The sequence below is a fragment of the Nerophis lumbriciformis genome, linkage group LG09, assembly GCF_033978685.3.
Source record: "Nerophis lumbriciformis linkage group LG09, RoL_Nlum_v2.1, whole genome shotgun sequence".
NCBI classification, from domain to species: Eukaryota; Metazoa; Chordata; class Actinopteri; order Syngnathiformes; family Syngnathidae; genus Nerophis; species Nerophis lumbriciformis.
Window position 1 is genome coordinate 36,767,755 of NC_084556.2, and position 24,746 is coordinate 36,792,500.

Below are 24,746 nucleotides of genomic sequence, written 5' to 3' on the forward strand. Positions count from 1 at the left end.
TGGACATTTCCTGTGGAAGAGCGATGGGTTTGTCCGGTAAACGTAGGTGCTCACTGTATCTTAGAGGTCAGTGCCTGTTATATTTTCTTTAGATCAATTTCTGGCATGTATTAATTAGGCATTTCTGCTGACCTGATGCAACCAATTAATCTTCATAAAGTAAATATGTCAGGTTGTGATAAAAAAAATAACATTTAATGAGTAAAAAAATATACAGGTTGTCAACATGTCAGAGAGGACTCTGACCATAATTGATCCACTGGGAAAAACGAGGACCACAAGTGGAAGATCCTACGAAATTGGAGGTAACGGCTTGTGAAAGTTAAACTGTCAAAACTAAGGTCAAATGTTAAAATGGCCTTTACAGATTTTAAAGCTTTGTCTAGTTTGTGTGAGGAAAATATTTTATACCTTGCCAATGCGTCTTGAACAATAATTAGGAACTTCTTGAAGATGAAAGGCCAAGGAGACAAGTGGACTGCTCTAACTGTTTCTCACCAGAATCAGCAAGACTGAGTAGCTGCGAGATGTTGGTGTTGAAGGTAAATATTTCAATTAGGGAAGTTTGTAGAAAACTGTTTCATCTCCCCTTGTCAGCCAATTATATGTAACTAAATGCATACATTGTTATTTTGCAGTTTGCTGAAGAGTTTCTGCACCACCACAGTGTCTTAAGCACCAAAACTGACGCGGCAGCTGTTTTGGAGGCTAAGTTGGAAGTAGCAAGTTCCCTCCTAAAGGCCAATATGTAATATATAGTCCCTGAACCCACTGCTGAGTCCTAAAATCCCCCCACAAATAATACTTCATTGCTTTTTTTGCTTCATCCTCTGCAGATTTTGTTTCGTTTTTTTTTAGGGCGCATCGGTGAGACCACACTCCACACCACACCAAGCTGGCAAAAACATAACCTCATTGAAGAAAGTAATAAATGCAATTCCACAGTGGGAGGGTGTTTTGATATCTAAATCGGCGTTCCAAAACCTAAAGTTGCACTCTTTTTTACGTGGCTGAGTAATTTGATAAACCCCTCAATCGAATTACGCAACTGGTTGCTTTTTCAATTAATCAATCAAAGTTTACTTATATAGCCCTTAATCACAAATGTCTCAAAGGGCTGCACACATGAGGGCAAAAAAACCCTCTAACCAATAGGAACAACGAGAAACCTTGGAAGGGACCGCAGATGTGGAGACCCCCCCTTGGGTGACCGGTGCAATGGATGCCGAGTTTATACAGGTAATAACGTGAAAGTTCAGTTCATAATGAGGCCAGCAGTGGATCCTCTTGTATGTAGTCAAGTCAGCAGCACAGAGATGTCACCAACTGATGCATAGAGCAGTGGTCCATCCCGTTCTATCAACTGGTCTTAAAAGGGGCCTATTTAAAGGCTAGGGTGTATAAATGAATTTTAACTTACTTACTTATTGCCCTTTATGCCTCCATTGGCATGTAGGGCAGCAGCGAATGCCCTGCACGTCTGTCGTTCCTGGGACAATTTCTGAATAGTATCCTGTGTATGATTCAGGTCTTTCAATTTTCTTTCTGCTGTTCTGCGCCAGGTGTTTGTGGGTCATCCCTGCTTTCTCCTTTCTTCAGGTGTTTGTATGAAAGACTGAGAGTTTATTGAGGTCTTTCTCCGTCATTCTCCAGCACTCCGAGCCATATAGCAAGGTGGAGAGGACACAGCTCTGGTATAGTCTCAATTTTGTTTTTGTACTATACAGTTGTGATTTCCATACATTGTTCAACATTCTGAAGGACATGTTGGCTATGTTTTGGCGGTTTCTAATGTCATTTTCTGCTCCCCCATCACATCTGATAATGCTGCCAAGGTACTTGAATTCCTCTGTAGCCATATTTTCCATGTACTTGTACTGCTAAAGGATTCAGGTTATTTAAAGTCATTACTTCTGTTTTGCCTTCATTGATCTTGAGGTCAACTTATTGTGCAAACTCACACAAGTGTGTCGTCTTTGCTCGCATGTGCTGGTGTTTATGTGAGAGTAATGCAAAATCATCCGCAAAACCGAGGTCTTCCAACGTGGAGAAAATTGACCATCTGATACCTCTCGGGTGATCTTCAGACGTTCGCCTCATGACCCAGTCAATGGTGATTATGAAGAGAAGCGCAGACATGACACTTCCGTGTCTAACTCTTGACTTAACTTCAAACTTTATACTATTTCTCACACTGCATTAAAAGTTGGAGTTAAAGCTCTTTATAGATAACACAATATCCTGTGGTATCCCATACGATCGAAGTATTCGCCACGAGCTCTCTCTATGGATGCTGTCGAACGCCTTCTCAAAATCGACAAAATTGATACAAATCTGTCTCTGCCATTCTGTGCAATGCTCCATGATATTGCGCAGTTTAAATATTTGGTTGAAACCCTGCTCGTTCACCTCTGAGCTGTTGGTCTACTGCGTCTGTCATATGCTGAACAATGATCTTCGAATAAATCTTACTTGGAATTGACAGGGGAGCGATTCCTGTCCAGGAGATTTGCAGTTTCCTAAAGACATAATTACAGAAATTATTTCATCTTTGGATGGAGAGTCAATGTTTATGTCGAGATCCTCTTCTGCTTTATGTGTTACTGCCTCTGTTAGTGGTGTTCGTCTTTTCACAACCTCACTGAAATGCTCTGCCCACCGGGCATCTGTTTCTGTATCTGTTGTAAGAATCTGGCCACGTGTGTTAATGATTGGTGCATCATTTGCTCCTCTATACTTCCCACTAATTATTTTGGTGAGCTCATAAACTTCCCCGTGTTCTCCTTTCTTTACTGCATCGTCTGCTTGCGCTGCGAGACCATCAAGGAATTTCTTTTGATCTGTTCTTGCCTTTTTCTTTACTGACACGTTCACTTCTTGGTACTGGTGGTTGTAATTCTGTTTTAACCTTTCGGACTTTGAGTTAATTACGATTATCTCGGAAGTGAAAACCAGTGGTGGTCTACCAAACTAAGATGGCTGATGTGTACAGCAAGCATTGCGCAAACTATCTGAGTACAAAAGAGGCTTAAATATTCCTGCAAAAAGCAGATATGAGCAAAACAAAATACAAAATCCAATGGAATGGATCCCTATACTTTATCAAAAAAAGATTTGTCGAGTGATATCAAGGATTACACGTCGATCGCCTTCCCAGACATATCTAACAATTGTGCTCCAGACGCCATTCTACACGACAAAACGGATGAAAACTTGGAAAAGCATGGAGGTCTACAACTTCTTTGTGTGTGGCTGCGTCAAGGAAATTGGTATCAAAACTCTCCCAGATAAATATGCATAATGTTTGCTCGGGTAAAGTTGCATTTCATGATTTAATTTTGTGTCTACTGCCATGTTTGTTGTTGTTGCACCCGCCGTTTAGAAGTAGCGTGTTTTTCCCCGTCTTTATCAAAATATAACTATAGATGTAAACATTGTGTATGTGCTGAAAGCTTCATTTATGATTGTTGCCTTTGGTAAAAGCTTAACCCTTATAGGTTTTGCTCACATTTGCTTTCTTTTATTTAGACTCGCCGAGTTGATGCTTTTTGAAACACTTGTAGCAAACATGTGTTTAAGAAATACAAATACAAAGCCTGTTTCCATATGAGTTGGGAAATTGTGTTAGATGTAAATATAAATGGAATACAATGATTTACAAATCCTTTTCAACTCATATTTAATTGAATGCACTACAAAGACAAGATATTTGATGTTCAAACTCATAAACTTTATTTTTGTTTTGCAAATAATAATTAACTTAGAATTTCATGGCTGCAACACGTGCCAAAGTAGTTGGGAAAGGGCATGTTCACCACTGTGTTACATCACCTTTTCTTTTAACAACACTCAATAAAGGATTGGGAACTGAGGAAACTAATTGTTGAAGCTTTGAAAGTGGAATTTTTTCCCATTCTTGTTTTCTGTAGAGCTTCAGTCGTTCAACAGTCCGGGGTCTCCGCTGTCGTATTTTACGCTTCATAATGCGCCACACATTTTCGATGGGAGACAGGTCTGGACTGCAGGCGGGCCAGGAAAGTACCCGCAGTCTTTTTTTACGAAGCCACGATGTTGTAACACGTGCTGAATGTGGCTTGGCATTGTCTTGCTGAAATAAGCAGGGGCGTCCATGAAAAAGACGGCGCTTAGATGGCAGCATATGTTGTTCCAAAACCTGTATGTACCATTCAGCATTAATGGTGCCTTCACAGATGTGTAAGTTACCCATGCCTTGGGCACTAATGCACCCCCATACCATCACAGATGCTGGCTTTTGAACTTTGCGTCGATAACAGTCTGGATGGTTCGCTTCCCCTTTGGTCCGGATGACACGATGTCGAATATTTCCAAAAACAATTTGAAATATGGACTCGTCAGACCACAGAACACTTTTCCACTTTGCATCAGTCCATCTTAGATGATCTCGGGCCCAGAGAAGCCGGCGGCGTTTCTGGATGTTGTTGATAAATGGCTTTCCCTTTGCATAGTAGAGCTTTAAGGGACGGCGTGGCGCAGTGGAAGAGTGGCCGTGCGCAACCCGAGGGTCCCTGGTTCAATCCCCACCTAGTACCAACCTCGTCATGTCCGTTGTGTCCTGAGCAAGACACTTCACCCTTGCTCCTGATGGGTGCTGGTTAGCGCCTTGCATGGCAGCTCCCTCCATGTGTGTGTGAATGGGTAAATGTGGAAGTAGTGTCAAAGCGCTTTGAGTACCTTGAAGGTAGAAAAGCGCTATACAAGTACAACCCATTTATCATTTATTTATCATTTAACTTGCACTTACAGATGTAGCGACAAACTGTATATAGTGACAGTGGTTTTCTGAAGTGTTCCTGAGCCCATGTGGTGATATATTTTAGAGATTGATGTCGGTTTTTGATACAGTGCTGTCTGAGGGATCGAAGGTCACGGTCATTCAGTGTTGGTTTCCGGCCATGCCGCTTACGTGGAGTGCTTTCTCCAGATTCTCTGAACCTTTTGATGATATTATGGACCGTAGATGTTGAAATCCTTAAATTTCTTGCAATTGCACTTTGAGAAACGTTGTTCTTAAACTGTTTGACTATTTGCTCACGCAGTTGTGGACAAAGGGGTGTACCTCACCCCATCCTTTCTTGTGAAAGACTGTGGATTTTTTGGGAAGCTGTTTTTATACCCAATCATGGCACCCACCTGTTCCCAATTAGCCTGCACACCTGTGGGATGTTCCAAATAAGTGTTTGATGAGCATTCCTCAACTTTATCAGTATTTATTGCCACCTTTCCCAACTTCTTTGTCACGTGTTGCTGGCATCAAATTCTAAATGTATTGATTATTTGCAAAAAAAAAAAAAAGTATATCAGTTTGAACATCAAATATGTTGTCTTTGTAGCATATTTAACTGAATATGGGTTGAAAATGATTTGCAAATCATTGTATTCTGTTTATATGTACATCTAACACAATTTCCCAACTCATATGGAAACGGGGTTTGTAACATCAAGATAATACTTAAATGGGAAATAATGAACGTTATCATCTAGCCATCCATTTTCTACCGCTTGTCCCTTATGTGGTCACGGGGGGCGCTGGAGCCTATCTCAGCTGCATTCGAGCAGAAGGCGGGGTACACCATGGACAAGTTGCCACCTCATCACAGGGCCAACACAGATAGACAACATTCACACTCACATTCACACACTAGGGCCAATTTAGTGTTGCCAATCAACCTATCCCCAGGTGCGAGTCTTTGGAGGTGGGAGGAGGGAACCCACGCATTCACGGGGAGAACATGTGAACTCCACACACAGAAAGACCCCGGGAACGAACCCAGGACCTTCGTATTGTGAGGTACATGCACCGTCCCATTGTGCCGTTATATCAAACATGTATCAAATAAACCTTTAACGAATTGATCACTGCAAACCTGTGCATTCTTCAACTCTGCTCCCTTGGACTAGAGTGCGTGCTAATTTTCTAGTCAGGGTATTGTAAAATCTTGCACTCTTCCGCCCTTTTTGATTACCTCTCGAGGAACTCTGAAGAAACGTTTAAACTTTTTGCAAATTCAACGATTCCTACAGCTGAGAACAATACAAGCATAAGGCATTTTTTCTTCGAGAAAGGTTAAATGGTGCCTAGTACCCATTGAGAACAGAGCTAGCTAGACCACCAGGCTTATTAAATGGACGGGACATGAGCCGGACATTCATCCATCTATCCATTTTTTACCGTTTGTCCCTTTCGGACAAGCATAAGGCCTTTTTTCTGTGAGAAAGGTTAAATGGTGCCTAGTACCCATTGAGAACAGAGCTAGCTTGACCACCACGCATACTAAATGTGCGGGACTTAAACCGGAAATCCATCCAGTCATCCATTTTCTACCGGTTGTCCCTTTCGGACAAGGATAAGGCATTTTTTCTTCGAGAAAGGTTAAATGATGCCTAGTACCCATTGAGAACAGAGCTAGCTTGACCACCACACATATTAAATGGGTGGGACTTGAGCCGGACATCTATCCATCCATCCATTTCCTACCGCTTGTCCCTTTCGGACAAGCATAAGGCATTTTTTCTTCCAGAAAGATTAAATGGTGCCTAGTACCCATTGAGAACAGAGCTCGCTTGACTACCATGCATATTTAATGGACGGGACATGAGCCGGACATCCATCCATCCATCCAATTTTTACCGTTTGTCCCTTTCGGACAAGCATAAGGCCTTTTTTCTGTGAGAAAGGTTAAATGGTGCCTAGTACCCATTGAGAACAGAGCTAGCTTGACCACCACGCATACTAAATGGGCGGGACTTAAACCGGAAATCCATCCAGTCATCCATTTTCTACCGGTTGTCCCTTTCGGACAAGGATAAGGCATTTTTTCTTCGAGAAAGGTTAAATGATGCCTAGTACCCATTGAGAACAGAGCTAGCTTGACCACCACACATATTAAATGGGCGGGACTTGAGCCGGACATCTATCCATCCATCCATTTTCTACCGCTTGTCCCTTTCGGACAAGCATAAGGCATTTTTTCTTCCAGAAAGATTAAATGGTGCCTAGTACCCATTGAGAACAGAGCTCGCTTGACTACCACGCATATTTAATGGTCGGGACTTGAGCCGTACATCCATCCATTTTCTACCGCTTGTCCCTTTTGGACAAGCATAAGGCATTTTTTTTTGAGAAAGGTTAAATCGTGCCTAGTACCCATTGAGAACAGAGGTAGCTTGACTACCACGCATATTAAATGGAGGGACTTAAGCCGGACATCCATCCAGCCATCCATTTTCTACGGATTGTCCCTTTCGGACATGCTGTCAGTAAAATCCAAGCAATTCTTAACCTGGGGCTGCATCACTTCAAACACAATATAAGTGTATGTGAACCCCTGTCACATCCTGATTGTAGAACTTCAAAATATAAGCCTCACTTTGTTTTAAACATAGTTTTCTCATAATAAAAACAAATACTATGTTTTTTTTAATCTGATGCAGCTTGACTGATAGCGTCAACAGCCAATGAAATTTGGGGAGGCACACACAGGAGAACGATATATCACCCCAGTCCGGTCCACGCATATCTCTGCCAGACCGACACTGAAGTGGACGCAAGCATGTGTGGGCTTTTTGGATGGTTTGCGATAGTACAACGTTAGACAAAGACAGGTTAGGATAATGGCTTGTATACATACTTACATATATGAGAGGTCTTACATGTTTACTTTATGAGACGGAAAGAGGCTCCAGTCGATCTGTCGCCTCCCCGTATCCACTTGTGCTGGTAAAAAAAAAAAGAGTCAGTCAGCCCAGTCCCGAGCAGTCATGGCAGCAGACCGGACACGGACAACACTTGAAGAAAATGACGACGTTCACCGAACAGAGGAAGGATTTCAGGAGCAGGCTGGCCATGTACCCAAGAGACATGGCCGGGTCACGGTCAAGTACAACCGGAAAGAGCTGCAGAGGCGGCTCGACGTCGAGAAGTGGATCGATGAGAGCCTGGATGTGCTCTACGCTGGTCAGGTGGGTCCAAATACGATAATTTCTGCAAATAACAATAAATATGCTTTATTTATAGCTTCATTAAACAAAAAAAACAACATATGTTTTTACTAAAACCACCCCCTACATGAGTGTTTTTCAACCACTGTGCCGTGTGCCGTGAGATTATGTAATTTCACCTAATTGGGTTAAAAATATTTTTTGCAAATCAGTAATTATAATCTGCAAATAATGAGTTGTTGTTGTTGAGTGTCTGTGCTGTCTAGAGCTCGGCAGAATAACCGTGTAATACTGTTCCACATCAGTAGGTGGCAGCAGGTAGCTAATTGCTTTGTAGATGTCGGGAACATAGTGTGTCGTGATCGCAATATGCAGGAGGCAGCGTGTAGGTAAAAAGGTATCTAACACTTAAACCAAAAATAAACAAAAGGCGAGTGCCGCTAAGAAAAGGCATTGAAGCTTAGGGATGGCTATGCAAAACTAAACTAAAACTGAACTGGCTACAAAGTAAACAAAAACAGAATGCTGGACGACAGCAAAGACTTACAGCGTGCGGAGCAGACGGCGTCCACAAAGTACATCCGTACATGACATGACAATCAACAATGTCCCCACAAAGAAGGAAAGCGTCCGCACAACTTAAATAGTCTTGATTGCGAAAACAAAGCCGGTGTGGACAATAGCGTTCAAGGAAGACATGAAATTGCTACAGGAAAATACCAACAAAAGAGGAAAAAAGCCACCAAAAAAGGAGCGCAAGACAATAACTAAAACACTACACACCAAAATAAGTCAGGGTGTGATGTGACCGGTCGTGACAGCACACCTACTTTGAGACAAGAGCTATATTGATGCATGGTTGGTTATGGTTTGAATTCATATCCAACAATTGCGAGAACAACTTTTTATTGTCAACTGAGTTTAATTTTTTTATGTTTCATGCTGGTGGTGTGTCTCAGAATTTTTTCTATGAAATAAATGTGCCTTGGCTCAGAAAAAGGTTGAAAAACACTGCCTTACATAAACTCTCAAAACGTCAGTTTCGTCCTTTAATCCTCACATTTAACAATACATTATAAAGCAACACTGAGTATACCAAGTCAAGTATTGGTGGGCGATACTACGACATTTGGTATGGATCTGATACCAAGTAAATACAGGGATAGTATTGTTGATGTGGATATCATCATACACTGTGGGACTTCAATTTACGAGCTTAATTGGTTATGTGATGGAGCTCTTAACCCAAAACACTTGTATATCAAATCAACGTCTCCCATTGAAATTAATTGAAATCAAATTGGGGCTCGGCCACTCCAATACAACACATTTTTAAGGTGTAACATGCCTTTTAAAAAGAAAAACAAACTTTTAGATTAGGAATGCGCCGATTGATCGGCCACCAATCAGTATCGGCCGATTTTCGTGATAAAGCTCAATGCCGATTAATGCATTTTATTGCGGTTCACGAACGCCGATCCCCTTTGGCTGACACTGTATTTATTTTTAGTCCCCTGGCTGACAAGCAGTTAACAAGTAATTATGTATGTCTTTTAGTGTCGTACCGATCCCAATATTTTGGTACCGGTACCAAAATTATTTCGATACTTTTCTAAATAAAGGGGACCATAAAAAATAGCATTATTGGCTTTATTCTATCCAAAAATCTTACGGTATATCAAACATATGTTTCTTATTGCAACTTTGTCCTTAAATAAAATAGTGAACATACAAGACAACTTGTCTTTTAGTAGTCAGTAAGCAAACAGAGGCTCCTAATTTAGCTGCTGACATATGCAGTAACATATTGTCTCATTTTCCATTCTATTATTTTGTCAAAATTATTAAGGACGATTGGTAGAAAATTAATTATGGGGGTACTTTTTAGAGGCCGTATAATACCGAATATGATTCATTAGTATCGCGGTACTATACTAATACCGGTATACCGTACAATCCTTAAAGTGAATACTTCAGGGCCAGCTTCTACGTCCCAGCCTCAACCGAACTCTACCTCCAGCGGCCCGCAGGTATATTGAGTTTAAGATTCCTTATATAGAAGAATTGAATAAATTAGTTAATGTTGAACATCACTTTTATCTTTATTGGAGACCCTTGTTGACAAAGACGACGATGAGCGGGATGAGGGGAACGTAGAGCCATGTGGACGGCGCCTTCGTACATTACTGTCAGGTTTTTTTTTACAATTCAGTAGCATTTCTCACCTTCTTTAACAAACTGCTTCCACTCGCTACTTTGCATGACATAGTTTTCCTTCAGTTCAAGTTCAGTGCTCTTATTTTGTTATGTGGGTTTCCTGTTTCGTGTTGAATGTATTCCCTTTACTACAGTCTGAAGTAGGGCTGCAAGATTTTGGCCAAAAATAAAATCAAATTTTTTTTCTCTGAAAACTCAATTTTCAATTACTTTTATTGCTATTTTATTATATCACTTTATTTATTTTTGTGTTTTGAGTGCGTATTGGCTATGTGCGAACATGATTAAAGGCAGTTTAATAACATATTTGGTCCCTAGTAGGTTATTTTGCTGTAGTACTAAGAAAAAAGAGACTGACTCTCCAACATGTGGCATATTTCATCAAAAACTAAATCTTACGAAAAATAGGGCATACAAAAACGGAGGTTCCACTGTAAAATAAAGCATTTTGTCATTGATCAGATACCAAGTACTGTAAGTACAGATTCAGTATCGCTGACACCAATACTGATTTTTTTAAGATCATTGAATGATTTTGGTTTTAATTTGTTGATCATCAGAAAAGAAACAAAGGCCACACGCATATTTGTGATAAATTAAACAATATCTAATTACAACAATAGCAAGACAGTGCATCAATATTCACAAAATAATACTATTATTTATTTTTATTACGTAATGCTATGTTTTGTTATTGTCAGTAGTGCTGTGTTTGTGTGTGTGTGTGTTTTCTTCTCTTCTTATTTTTTGGGGGGTAAATCATTTTGTCTTGTCACTTGCCTGTGTATGAAAAGTGCTGTATAAATAAAGTTTGATTGATCTATTAATAACATTGATTAAGCAAAAAAAAGTAAATAGTAAAAAATAAAGAGAGTAACATACTACCCTGGCTCTCATTCAAACGCTTTGACTTTGTCAACAGTATAACACCAAATGCAGTAGTACCTCAGCTTTATTGGTTCCATGATGCCGCTCATAACACAAAACAATCTCAAATAAACGTCCATTGAAATGAATGAACATAAATTTAATCGGAGCACAATTTTAACACGTAACATGCCTCTTAAATAGAATAACAAACTTTTTTATCAGAAATGTAAAAAAAACAATACAGTAAAGTGTTGTAAAAACCACTACAGTGATTTTTTTTATGTAATGTTAAAATAATGTACAGCATTTACCTTAGAGAGCTGACTTCTACAGCATCTCCTTCCAGCTGCTTACCCGTCAAACATACCACCAGCAGCCTCTCTGTATTTTTATGGTTAAATGTCAGCTGTTTGGATATTATTTTAACGCTCTTGGCTGGCGTTATCGACTCAATCTGCTTCAGAATGGTGCAGACTAGCAGTGATATGCTCAAACTGCTTTAAGTAATTACAGTAGCTACACACTCTGTAATGCTTTTAATGATTCCTGTCTTTAATTCAATGAGTATCATCCACTTCTTCATCTCAGCACTGTCTTCCCCAGTCACTTCCTTCCTTCCCATGGTTGGAAAGCAAAGTTATGTTGATCTCTTGCTATAAGCTAATGCTAGCAAGTAAGACCGTATGTTTTAGGCGGATCTTTCGGGGTTCCCTGTGGTATTCGCTATGCCAACAAGCAGCGAGGAGGCGCGTAATCCAATTTTTTTCTGGCAACTAAAAGCATAACAATTAGCTGGGAGACTGCTCATATATTTAAAAAAAACTTGAACGTTGTGGTAACACTGTACATTTAATAATGTAAAAATATAAACAATACAATAAAAAACACACATTTGTGAAAAAAGACATTGTAAATCTTATGCCAACTTTAATACTACCCTTAATATCTTTACTATTGATATTAGAATTGATCCCCTTATGGTAGACAGTGCTGACGACTGCCATGATCTATGAAATGTCATAAGAGTGAACAGAGATGAGCTGCGCTGCATCTCCTTACAAGGCCAAGCATCCTGAGATCTGTATCTGTCTTGGAACATGTTTCCTTACATGGCCAGTCTGAAACTAGAGAGGTTTAAATGATGAGAAAACAAGCGAGAGGAAGGGAGCATTGTAGGAGATAAACAGTGTGCATCTGGTTTATCTGCACCCTTAGGATCACGTGTGAGGGGACATGAGAGGATAAAACCTTTTCATTTGTACCCAAAGTCTTCAAATTGGGCTTGTGGCCTGCATCCAAAGCTTAAGGAAAAAGCAGGATGAACATATAAAAGTCGTTGAAGAGGTAGTCCTGTTAGAGGAGGCACACACAATGTCGTATTGTGGATGAGACCCCTCCCCACACACACTCAGCTGATGCAAAGCTACAATAGACAATTGTTGAAAGAGAGCAAGCTGCTGAGGCTCTGTCACGCCAAAACAACACTTGGTATTCAGCTTTTTTGTTCCAAGGTTTTCCCAATCTTCCTGAAGTAGAACATCTTGCAGCATCACCTTGACGCCTAATCAACATCTTATTTTTTAACAAAAAAATACATATGTAATAATATATGGAAATAGTATATGGAAACAAAGATTGCTCAAGAGTATTACAAGGGGTGGTGGGGGAAAAATTGTGACTTCCTGTTCAGTTCAAAGTAGGCTTCAAAATAAAAGCATAGCAGCATTAACCTGGATTCTACCACAGCAACTAAAAAAATGCATGTTTATTTATTTTTAGGTTGTTAGAGACCTGAAGAAAGATTTATGCTTTGAGGTGGGAATCATTGAGGACCTCAGGATTCCATTATGATTCAAGGGCTACGATTTGATAGTAAATCAATAATTTATTAATCTATAAACATTATTAACGCAGTGTATTCATTTCAAAAGTAACTAAAATGCTGGGGCAAGCTGATACAAGGGGTGGATGACTTTGATGACGCTTTAGACTGATCTTATGTGCTAGTGGCGTGTTTATTGCTCCATAGGTGATAGTACTTACTTTGTATGATGTATGATGAAGATGACTGAATAAATAATCTGCCAAAATGACGGAAAAGCCTGTAATGAGCATAGAAGATTAAGATGATAGAGAAGATGATGACGACTATGGTCAACTAAAAGTTTTTTCCCCTGCTCACCCTGCCACCATTATCCATGCCACCCGCACCGTAGGGGAATGCGCTTAGTATAATGAAAACACCACGCTCACAGTGCAACCCACAACCAATCGGTGTAGTGCTAAGAGTATACATCCACACAATTTAGGGGAATGCAAGGGTGGCTCCTACATTTCGGCCCCTAATTATTACAAAATAATAATCACCAATATACTTGTGGGAGACAGACACCATGCAAAAAAATAATACAAAAGGAGAGCCAAAAATCCGTATTCTGAAAAATTCATAAGGTCTCTCAGAATACAAAAAGTTTATGTCCATATCAATCAATCAATCAATGTTTATTTATATAGCCCTAAATCACAAGTGTCTCAAAGGGCTGCACAAGCCACAACGACATCCTCAGTACAAAGCCCACATAAGGGTAAGGAAAAACTCACCCCAGTGGGACGTCGATGTGAATGACTATGAGAAACCTTGGAGAGGACCGCATATGTGGGTAACCCCCCCCTCTAGGGGAGACCGAATGCAATGGATGTCGAGTGGGTCTGACATAATATTGTGAGAGTCCAGTCCATAGTGGATCCAACATAATAGTAAGAGTCCAGTCCATAGTGGGGCCAGCAGGACACCATCCCGAGCGGAGAAGGGTCAGCAGCGCAGAGATGTTCCCAGCCGATGCACAGGCGAGCGGTCCACCCCGGGTTCCGACTCTGGACAGCCAGCACTTCATCCATGGCCACCCGACCTGTGCCCCCCCCACCCCCCTCCACAAGGAAGAGGGGAGAAGAGGAGAAAAGAAAAGAAACGGCAGATCAACTGGTCTAAAAGGGGGATCTATTTAAAGGCTAGAGTATACAAATGAGTTTTAAGATGGGACTTAAATGCTTCTACTGAGGTAGCATCTCTAATTGTTACCGGGAGGGCATTCCATAGTACTGGAGCTCGAATAGAAAACGCTCTATAGCCCGCAGACTTTTTTTGGGCTCTGGGAATCACTAATAAGCCAGAGTTCTTTGAACGCAGATTTCTTGCCGGGACATATGGTACAATACAATCGACAAGATAGGACGGAGCTAGACCGTGTAGTATTTTATACGTAAGTAGTAAAACCTTAAAGTCACATCTTAAGTGCACAGGAAGCCAGTGCAGGTGAGCCAGTATAGGCGTAATATGATCAAACTTTCTTGTTCTTGTCAAAAGTCTAGCAGCCGCATTTTGTACCAATTGTAATCTTTTAATGCTAGACATAGGGAGACCCGAAAATAATACGTTACAGTAGTCGAGACGAGACGTAACGAACGCATGAATAATGATCTCAGCGTCGCTAGTGGATAAAGCTAGTAGTGGATAAAATAGAACGAATTTTAGCGATATTATGGAGATGAAAGAAGGCCGTTTTAGTAACACTCTTAATGTGTGATTCTAACGAGAGAGTTGGGTCGAAGATAATACCCAGATTCTTTACTGATTCGCCTTGTGTAATTGTTTGGTTGTCAAATGTTAAGGTGGTATTATTAAATAAATGTCGGTGTTTAGCAGGACCGATAATCAGCATTTCCGTTTTCTTGGCGTTGAGTTGCAAGAAGTTAGCGGACATCCATTGTTTAATTTCATTAAGACACGCCTCCAGCTGACTGCAATCCGGCGTGTTGGTCAGCTTTAGGGGCATGTAGAGTTGGGTGTCATCAGCATAACAATGAAAGCTAACACCGTATTTGCGTATCATGTCACCTAGCGGCAGCATGTAAATACTAAAGAGTGCAGGGCCAAGAACCGAACCCTGAGGAACTCCGCACGTTACCTTAACATAGTCCGAGGTCACATTATTATGGGAGACGCACTGCATCCTGTCAGTAAGATAAGAGTTAAACCACGACAAGGCTAAGTCTGACATACCAATACGTGTTTTGATACGCTCTAATAAAATATTATGATCGACGGTATCGAAAGCAGCGCTAAGATCAAGAAGCAGCAACATAGATGACGCATCAGAATCCATCGTTAGCAGTAGATCATTAGTCATTTTTGCGAGGGCTGTCTCCGTAGAGTGATTTGCCCTGAAACCGGATTGAAAAGGTTCACAGAGATTGTTAGACACTAAGTGTTCATTTAGCTGCTGTGCGACAATTCTTTCGAGGATTTTCGAAATAAAGGGAAGGTGGGACACCGGTCGGTAGTTTACCATGAGGTCAGGATCAAGGTTAGGTCTTTTGAGCAGAGGATGAATAACCGCTTTCTTGAATGCTAGGGGAACAGTGTCAGAGGAAAGTGATAAGTTTATAATATTTAGCACTAATGGACTTAATAATACAAAAAGCTCCTTGATAAGTTTCCCTGGAAGTGGGTCAAGTAAACATGTTGTTTGTTTTATCCCCCTTACACGCCGTAATAGTTCCTCTAATGTTATTTCATCAAAAAGAGAGAGACTATTTTGTATTGCAGTATCCGTCGTAGATACAGTTGTATCTGTGTTAATAGAACCCAGTTGTAGCTGGGATGCGTTGTCTTTAATCTCCTTTCTAATGAGTTCAATTTTCTTATTAAAGAAATTCATAAAGTCATCTGCCGAGTGGGTGGAGCTATTGGGAGGAGTCCCTTGTTGGGTTAGCGATGCTACTGTACTAAACAAAAATTTAGGGTAGTTTTTGTTGAGGCGGATGAGATTTGAGTAATATTTAGCTTTAGCTAAGGTAAGCATGCGTTTATACGATATTAAACTATCACTCCATGCTTGATGGAAAACCTCAAGCTTGGTCGCGCGCCATTTGCGTTCCAACTTTCTACATGATAATTTATGAGCTCTGGTTTCTTCTGTAAACCATGGGGTGCGTCTTTTAGGGGCCCTTTTTTGTTTTAGCGGTGCTATACTATCAATGGTTTCGCGCAGGGCATTGTCAAAGTTGTTAGTGAGGTTATCAATAGAGCCAGCATAATTTGGGAATGGTGCCATTACCGAAGGCAGTAGGTCAGCAAGAGTCATCGTTGTGGCAGCATTAATGTTGCGGCTGCTATAGCAGTTATTATTATTATTAGCTTGTTGACAATGAGTCAGAACTTCGAATTTTATAAGGTAATGATCGGACATTACTTTAGTATACGGGAGTACCATAACTTTGGAGGTGGTGACACCCCGGACCAGCACTAGATCTATCGTTTTACCGTTGCGATGCGTAGGTTCATTTATTATTTGTGTAAGACCACAGCTATCAATTATAGTCTGGAGCGCCACGCACTGAGGGTCCGATGGGGTATTCATATGGATATTAAAGTCCCCCATTATGATTATATTGTCTGCGTGCATCACTAGATCAGCAACGAACTCTGAGAATTCATTGATAAAGTCCGAGTAGGGCCCTGGGGGGCGGTAGATAACAGCCAGGTCGAGAGGCAGCGGTGCGACAGACCTCATAGTAAGCACCTCAAACGATTTGTATTTATTATTTAGGTTAGGGGTAAGGTTAAAGTTTTCATTGTATATTAGTGCGACCCCCCCCCCCCTTTTGAGGGGACGGGCAATATGTGCATTCGTATAGTTAGGAGGAGATGCCTCATTTAGCGCAAAAAAATTGTCTGGTTTGAGCCAGGTTTCGCTAAGACCAATGACGTTAAGATTGTTGTCTCTAATGACCTCATTAACTAATAACGTTTTGGGAGACAATGATCTTATGTTTAAAAAGCCCATATTATAAGTATTGGGCTGTTTTGACGAGTTTTTGTTTAAATTATCCGTAGTAGCAATATTAATAATGTTGCGTTTATTATACGTAGTGCACTTTAAATAGTTTCGACCATATCTAGGAATTGATACGACGGGAATTTTCAGATTGTTTGCTTGATGCTGCGATAGACTGAACGCATCATAATTTGCCACCTCAGTAGAATGCATATCTACCTCTGACACATTCACAACAGAAAACACATTATGTGAGTTGTGTATTATTCTAAGAGAATTGCTATGCGTACAGGGATTATCCAGCCTGGCGCTGGCTAGTTCTAGCTTAACTGACTCCTCACCCGGACTAGCAGGCTCTGTAATTGCCTGTGACCGGGCTTGCTCTAGTGTAGTTAGTCAAATGTGACTTAAACAGTAGTCTGTTTTTAGGCAGGATGATGGCGCCTTCCTGGTTAGGGTGAAGGCCGTCTCTCATCAGCAAGCCTGGTTTGCCCCAGAAAGAGGGCCAATTATCAATACACGTTAGTCCCTGTTGTCTACAGAAGCTAGCCAGCCACTTGTTAAGCGAGACTAATCTGCTATATCTCTCATCATTGCCTCTTGCAGGCATATATATTCCAATTCAAGGTCTTCACTGCTCATCCGCTACCTGCAGAAGGCAGATTTTCGTGGTTGATCTGTCCAAATAGCTGGTCCAGGTAGTCCCATTGCTAGGCCAATCCCATCGTGCTGTGTTTTATTCCTTAACGTCACATATACATTTTGTCCGGAACAGTGTCCACAACTATTCCTGTAATCCATGGTTCTTCTTCCACATTTGCCACTAACTGCTGGTAGTCCAATGATTCGTCCAGCCTCTGATTCCTTACTCCGATATGTCTGAGTTCTTTCCAGTGATCAACAAACTGGAACAGTCTCTGCTAGATCTCCTCTTGGACAATGGTCTTGTGATCAACAGTTTCTTTCCAGCACTGACTACACCATAGTGAGATACATACCACACTCTCCCATAACAGTCAAGCAGGTCAGCAAGATCTTTCTCCGTATAGCCGCTATCAAGCATTCTGGACATGAATGAGTCATAATCATAACAGAATGATGGGCCTTTATTAAAGCCTCTTTTATTGTTTGGCATTTTGATATCACCTTGTCTAAATGGTAATCCAATGTTGCAAAGATCGTTGACTAGCTTTGATGTCTCTGAGACTAGTTCCGTAAAGTGCTTATCCTCCCTTGAGAGTTAAGCTTCTTCATCCTGTGCAGTTTCAGGAAAGTCCACTTTAAACTGCTTCTTGCAAAGCTCGTCAAGTCTCGCAACAGAAATATGATTTACAGTGATATCTGGCTGCGAAAAATGCTCACTAACATGGCTCTCTCTTCTGAGAGGAACATTGACTGTCCAACCCAAGATGGTCTTTGCAGCATGCAGGCCTCCATGAACAGTGTGAACCACCTCCCTTGGCTCTAATGCTTAAGGAACATTGGTACCAATTAGAAGATCTACATCTGCATTAGTCCCTGTAATTTTTATGTCTCAGGCGTGACCATTTCTGAAGATCTTTATTATGGGGGATATTACCCTGATGTACGGCATGATCTCAGGTAGATCTCAAAAGAGATCTGAGTCCAATCCAGCCACTTCCAAGTCTGTTATCATGTTGCTTTCAATGGCTGTCCCATTGTTCGAAGCAGTATTCCTAATTTTCTTTCCTTCAGATTAAACCTATTCATTAGCCGTTCAGTACAAAATGAAGCTGTACTTCCAGGATCCAAAAATGCGTTTTTAAAAAGTATCTAATTTCCCTTCTTGGACTTTACTTGTACAGGCAATATAGAAAGTATACAGTGTTGTTTGCCTGCCCCAGTTAAACCACTCCACTGTACAGAAACAACAGCGTCTCCTCCGGCCACTTGTGAGCTTGCGTGAGCCTGAATTTAACTTGTTTTCTTGTCTTTACTATAGATATACAGCAAAGTAGGGTGCCTTCAATTACACACCATACATACAAGGCGCCGTGTGTAGTATTTGGTTTTATGTCCAATACAAAAACAACCAAAACACACATTATTATATTTCAAAAACAACATTTTTTCCTTGTGTGTTATTTCCTCCAATAGGAGACACATATCTATGAAAAGTTGAGCTCCACAAAACAGACAAGCTTTCATCCCAAGTAGGTAGAGCCAGGCTGAACTATTTTCTTCACAGGTGAAACTGTAGTGGCAAAACGATTGCCTCTAGTCTTTAGACGTTTCATCATAGGTAAGTTTTTAGTTTTCCCTTTTGTCACAAAGGAATCCTGTATATCTCCGGACACAGGGTCACTGGTAATCTTCACTTGCTTCACCACAAACTCTGAATTGTCTTTAAACGTTACTATTCTCTTAAATTTCTCCTGCAGGTCACAGGCAACACTTCTCCATCTAAGTTTAAATGGTAGTTTCTTTACAACGGTTTGCATGTTTACAGGAACATTTAGGTCACACAGTGAATCCTCCATAGCATTGCAACACTCTTAACAAAAAAACGATATGTTTGCAAAGCCTTGTGGTCTTCTGACCTAATCACTGGCCATGTGAGTACCTTCTCCATGATGATATTTTAAATGGGTCTCCAAAATGCTGTCTGAGTAATGGTTTTGCTTTATTGTATACAAACTGATTTGGCATGTGTTGAGAGATTCTAATGAGATCACCGGGCGCCTTCAGGATAGTATAAACGGTCTTGAGGGTTTTGTGTTCTGTCTTCAATATTATGTTCAAAAGTTTGTATAAATGTCTGATTATGCTACAGATTTCTATCAAAAATCTGCAGCTCTTGTTTAGGTAAAAGTAAAAGTGATTGTTGTTCCACCAATAAAGATGTGATTTCATTTTGCTTTTCCAAAACCGTAAGTAATCGATCAGAGCTATCACAAGTAATATGTGTAGTTGGTTCAAAGCACTGTAATAACTCATATTGTGATGCAAGCTAAAAAGGTTGAGATATTGGTGCACAAGGTTCCTCTACTACTTCAGGCCTAACACCATCTCTCGAATATGTATGTCTTGTGTGCACAGGAACAAAAAGCTCAGCATTAGCGTTTAATAATGGATTTTTTTCTTTAACAATATGAATTTATGCCATCAGATTGAGCAGAAATTCGAGACACACAGGATCCTTCTGCAGCTTTTAACACATTCACCTTTGCCATAGATGCAGCCAACTCCATGTCCAAGTCCAGTTCTTCCTTCTTCCTCCTTAGAAGCTGCTATTGCTTATCTAGAGCATGAGTATCCTTTAGTCGCTTTTGCCAAACCAGAATAGCAGCTGCTTCAGCCTCAGCTTTAATTCTGGCTGATGAAGTATTGGAAGTAGTTGATCTACTTACAACTGAGCTTCTTAAAACCATAACAGCAGCACTCCTAAGCAATGCTTCACCTGCTTGACACACGAAAGTAAAAGCTACAACAAACTTCCAAAAATAAACAAAATGGTACATTCACCTTATGTGAAGGCCCACTGCGCCTAAGCGGGGAATATTTGACAAATACAAAACACCTTTGTGACAAAGATGACTGTGAAAATGTATCGTAGCAACAACTTGTGAATGAATGGCGTTCATGTGAATCCAGTGCGCGTCCATGTGTCTTTTGTCCCAACTGACAGCAGTCCCAAACATCCAATATTGTTCAACAATACAATCCAATAGCTTCAACAAACTTTTTGATGACAAAATATTGCGGCGTATGAATTTTAAAAGTTCCTCCAATGGCTAGGCAGGCTGATACAATGGGTGGATGCCATTGACCGTGCTTCAGACTGATTGTATGTGCGAGTGGAGTGTTTATTGCTCCATAGGTGATAGTAAAAGCCACTTACTTTGTATGATGAATGATGAAGATGGAGGAGATTGTGTGTTTTTCTCATTTTGTGTTTTGATTTCAGGAAGGAGATATACCAGAAGAGGTGAATATTGACGACTTAATTGACCTACCAGATGATATGCAACGCATGAACAAGTTGCAGGTAACATTGAATAGCATAATGCAGTACTTTCTAGTAGTTAATTAAGCAGACTTCTCCAAACATTTACATTTTGAGAGCTACTTGGAACCAAGGAAAGCAGCTCCAGAGCTACTTTTATTGTTTTATTGTGTAAACACTGAAGAGCATTCACGTTATTCTGCACCAAAGTTATATTAGTTTTTGCTACCCACGTTTTTGACACTAAACTACATTCACGGTTATAAAACCTTTCTTAAACTTTTCCAACATAAACATGTTGAGCTCATTGGAAACAAGATGACTATATATTTACACAAAAGTTCATACATTGTCCGTAACACCACATTTAATAGGACAGCTTTCTACTACTTTGTGCAAAATGAACAGGAGGATCCCTGCCAGGAGCCGCACAAAATGGCCTCGAGCAGGTCACTGGTGTGCATGTTAATGCCTAAACTGTCAGAAACAGACAGCATTAAGGTGTTATGAGGGTCTGATGTCCACAAGTTGGGGATATGATCACAGATCAACAAAGTGCAGCCTGATTGGCATTTTCTAGAAAATACTAAGAGTGGTAGATTAGCTCCCTTTTTCCAGGTTCACACTGAGCTCATGAGACTGATGCATGTTATCATGATTTTTATTTCCATGGATCCTTCTCACATTATTTTCTTCTATTAATTCTTATGTAAGTTTTTCTCAACACTAGCCACCATGTGGTGAATAAATAGTTGCATCTGACATATTCCATTCATTCAGATCTAGGATATGTCATGATCGGTCTTCGCGGATAGGACCCTAATGCGGAGACGAAGCGAAAGAGAATATTAATAAAAAGCACATTCAAAAAGGAGTGAGAAAAAAAACACTAAGGATGCACACAATAGGTGTGGAGAAATGGAAATCGCACACAAAAGGTGTGGCGAGGAAGTAGATACTTATTAGAAGTAGATACTTATTCGATGAGGCGTCGAAGGAGGGCACAGCGGACTGGTTGGAACCGGTTTGAGGTTGGAGACGTGAACCACTGGATGTCACTTGATGGTTGGAGGCAGCTGGAGTTCGACCGCCGCAGGGATGATGATCCTGATAATGTTGAAGGGAAAAAGAAGAGGTGAGGGAATAGTGAGCGTACTCCACCCAAGGGAGGTGGGAGGACCAGGAGGAAAGGTGCCTGTGACATACACGGCGCAGTGCAGCCTCCAGGTCGTGGTTAGCCCGCTCCGTCGGTCCATTGGTGTGGGGATGATATCCTAATGAAATGCTCTGAGTGGCCCCAAATGCCTTGCTAAAAAAGCCTTCCATACTTGTGATGCGAATTTGGGTCCCCTGTCCAAGACCAAGGCCAGAGGGGTACCATGAGTGCGGAAAGCTTGCTTGACCAGTGGTTGAACAGTCTTTAGTGATATAGGTATTTTAAACAAGGGAATGAAGTGTGCCATTCTTGAAAATCGGTTGACCACATTGGGCATGAAAGAATTGCCCCGGGTAAATGTAATGAACTCCAATACAATGTGGAACCCTTGTCGTGACGGAATAGATATTGGATAGAGAAGACCGGCAGGATCAAGTTTGAGATGGCCCTTCACTACCATGAACCCCAGAAACGACACCGATGGCAAGTGAAATCGGCACTTCTAAGCTTTGACATATAGCCGATTCTCCAAAAACCGCTGCAAGACAAGACGGACGTGGCGGACATGTTCTTGGAGATTTCTGGAAAAGATAAAAATGGCATCAAGGTACACAACACTGAATTGATTGATCCTGTCCCTGAGGACATCGTTAATTAAGATTTTGGAAAACTGCGGGCGCATTCGTGAGGTCTAAAGGCATTACTTAGTATTCAAAATGCTCCACAGGAATGTCAAAAGCGGTCTTCCACTCATCCCCTTCCTTAATTCTCAACAGGTGATAAGCATTGTGTAAATCCAATTAAATAAAAACAGCTGTCAAAGATAAAAAAGCAAATGTCGAATCTATAAGTGGCAAAGGATAGCTATTCTTCACAGTTATGCCGTTTAGACCACAAGAGTTAACATAGGGCCGCAAAGAAAGAGGGGCGAATGAGACCCGCCGCGATATAGTCTCTTAATGCTGACTGTTCCCGACCTGAAACATTATAGAGTCTTGCCACAGGTAACGATGCCCCTGGGAGGAGTTTAAGGACGATGTGGGAGAAGGGACTGAGCCCAGTTTTTACTTAATACCTGTTTGAGGTTGTGATATTCGGCAGGTACCTCCGATAGAATAATGATCTCATTTACGTTGTGGAAACAGCGAAATGCAAACAATTGGCATGGCAAAAAGTGGTCCAAATTGGTGGTTCTACCCCAATCAATACTATGATTATGAAGTTTAAGCCATGGGAGACCTAATACAACGGGTGTCGAGTGACATGGAAGAATAAGAAAGTGACGATTACTCGAAAACCAACTTTTCTTACCTGTTAGTACCTGTGTTTGTGTATTTGGGATCCCCATTAGTCCCGAAAATTTGAAATCAAACCATAGAGGCATGACTGAGATATTTATTCAACTATCTTGCCTTCTTCCAAACTTGCTCCAAACGGCGCGCTCTGATTAAACGGTCAGAAAGCAGCTTAAAGACTGTCTGCAAAACATAATCTATCCAACATTTTGACCTAAACACCACCATTTCATGTTATATAGACCACAAGGAAGTATTTTAAATGTAGAAAAACAATCATAATATTACCCCTTTATCACATCGTAACAACCTTTATAAGTCAGAAAAGAGGAAAATCATCAACGGTCCCCTTTAAGTATTCTAACTACGTCCGCATTTCTATACAGATTCAAGCCCTTCCAACACCAAAACATACATTTTTTTTTTTTTTTAAGTTTTCCAATAATTTTTCTTTTGTAACCCAAACATCCCCATTGAAATGAATGTAACTTTCCCACATCACTCAACCCATTCAAGCATCAACAAATTCTGGGTAACTAATTATACACATCCAATGTTCCTGTAATTCCTCATTTTCCGTACATTTCAAATCATTTAGCTCAGCATTTACACTGTTTAACATGGATGAGTACGAAATATTGTGGATGCTCATAACATCAAATCAAATCAAATCAAATCAACTTTATTTATAAAGCACATTTAAAATTTACCACAGGGGTAGCCAACGTGCTGTACAATGGGCAGGTTAAAAGATAACACAAGAGAAACGAGCAAGCACACCACAACACAAACAGAGCATGATAAAAAATAAATAAATAAAACATAAAAACAGGTTCACAGCAGGTGCATTATGGGACGCCATAGCAAGATGGAGATCACTCAGAGTTAAAAGCCATGGAATAAAAGTATGTTTTTAAGAGCGATTTAAAAACAGGAAGAGAGGAGGCCTGTCTAACACTCAAAGGTAAGTCGTTCCAGAGCTTGGGAGAAGCAGCGGCGAAAGCTCTGTCACCTCTAAGCTTCAGCCTTGTGTCAGGGACCGTCAACAGCAGCTGATCGGCTGATCTTAGGGATCTGGGGGGGCAGTAAGGCTGAAGGTTGTTGGAGAGATATGCTGGAGCGAGGTTGTTTAGACATTTAAAAACAAATAGTAGGAGTTTAAAATGTATTCGGTAACGCACAGGGAGCCAGTGAAGGGACGCTAGTATAGGGGTGATGTGCTCACGCCTGCGGGTCTGTGTTAGCAGACGAGCAGCAGAGTTCTGCACGAGCTGCAGGCAGGCGAGGGAGGCCTGGCTAATGCCTACGTACAGGGCATTGCAGTAGTCAAGACGAGTCGAGATAAAGGTGTGGATTAATTTCTCAAGATCATGTCCTGACAGAAACGGTTTCACTTTCGCTATTTGGCGTAGTTGATAAAAGCT

At 40.8% G+C, this 24,746-nt stretch overlaps 1 protein-coding gene and 1 long non-coding RNA gene across 3 annotated transcripts in view; both read left to right on the forward strand.

Annotated features, from left to right (window-relative positions):
- On the forward strand, positions 1–480 carry LOC133607087 (uncharacterized). Its single transcript, XR_009815373.1, has 3 exons — positions 1–66; positions 218–305; positions 441–480. It is a non-coding gene; the product is annotated as an uncharacterized lncRNA (long non-coding RNA).
- Positions 481–7,522: 7,042 nt separating this feature from the next.
- The window catches only part of ppp1r14aa (protein phosphatase 1, regulatory (inhibitor) subunit 14Aa), an 18,943-nt gene continuing 1,719 nt past the window's right edge, over positions 7,523–24,746 (forward strand). Inside the window, exons 1-2 of one of the 2 annotated variants that reach the window (XM_061961868.2) lie at positions 7,523–8,001; positions 20,833–20,913. In XM_061961868.2, coding sequence (XP_061817852.1) covers positions 7,801–8,001; positions 20,833–20,913 — 282 coding nt within the window. In that variant the 5' untranslated portion in view covers positions 7,523–7,800. The remainder of the gene's footprint in view (positions 8,002–20,832; positions 20,914–24,746) is intronic. The other variant, XM_061961869.2, reaches the window with a different exon arrangement.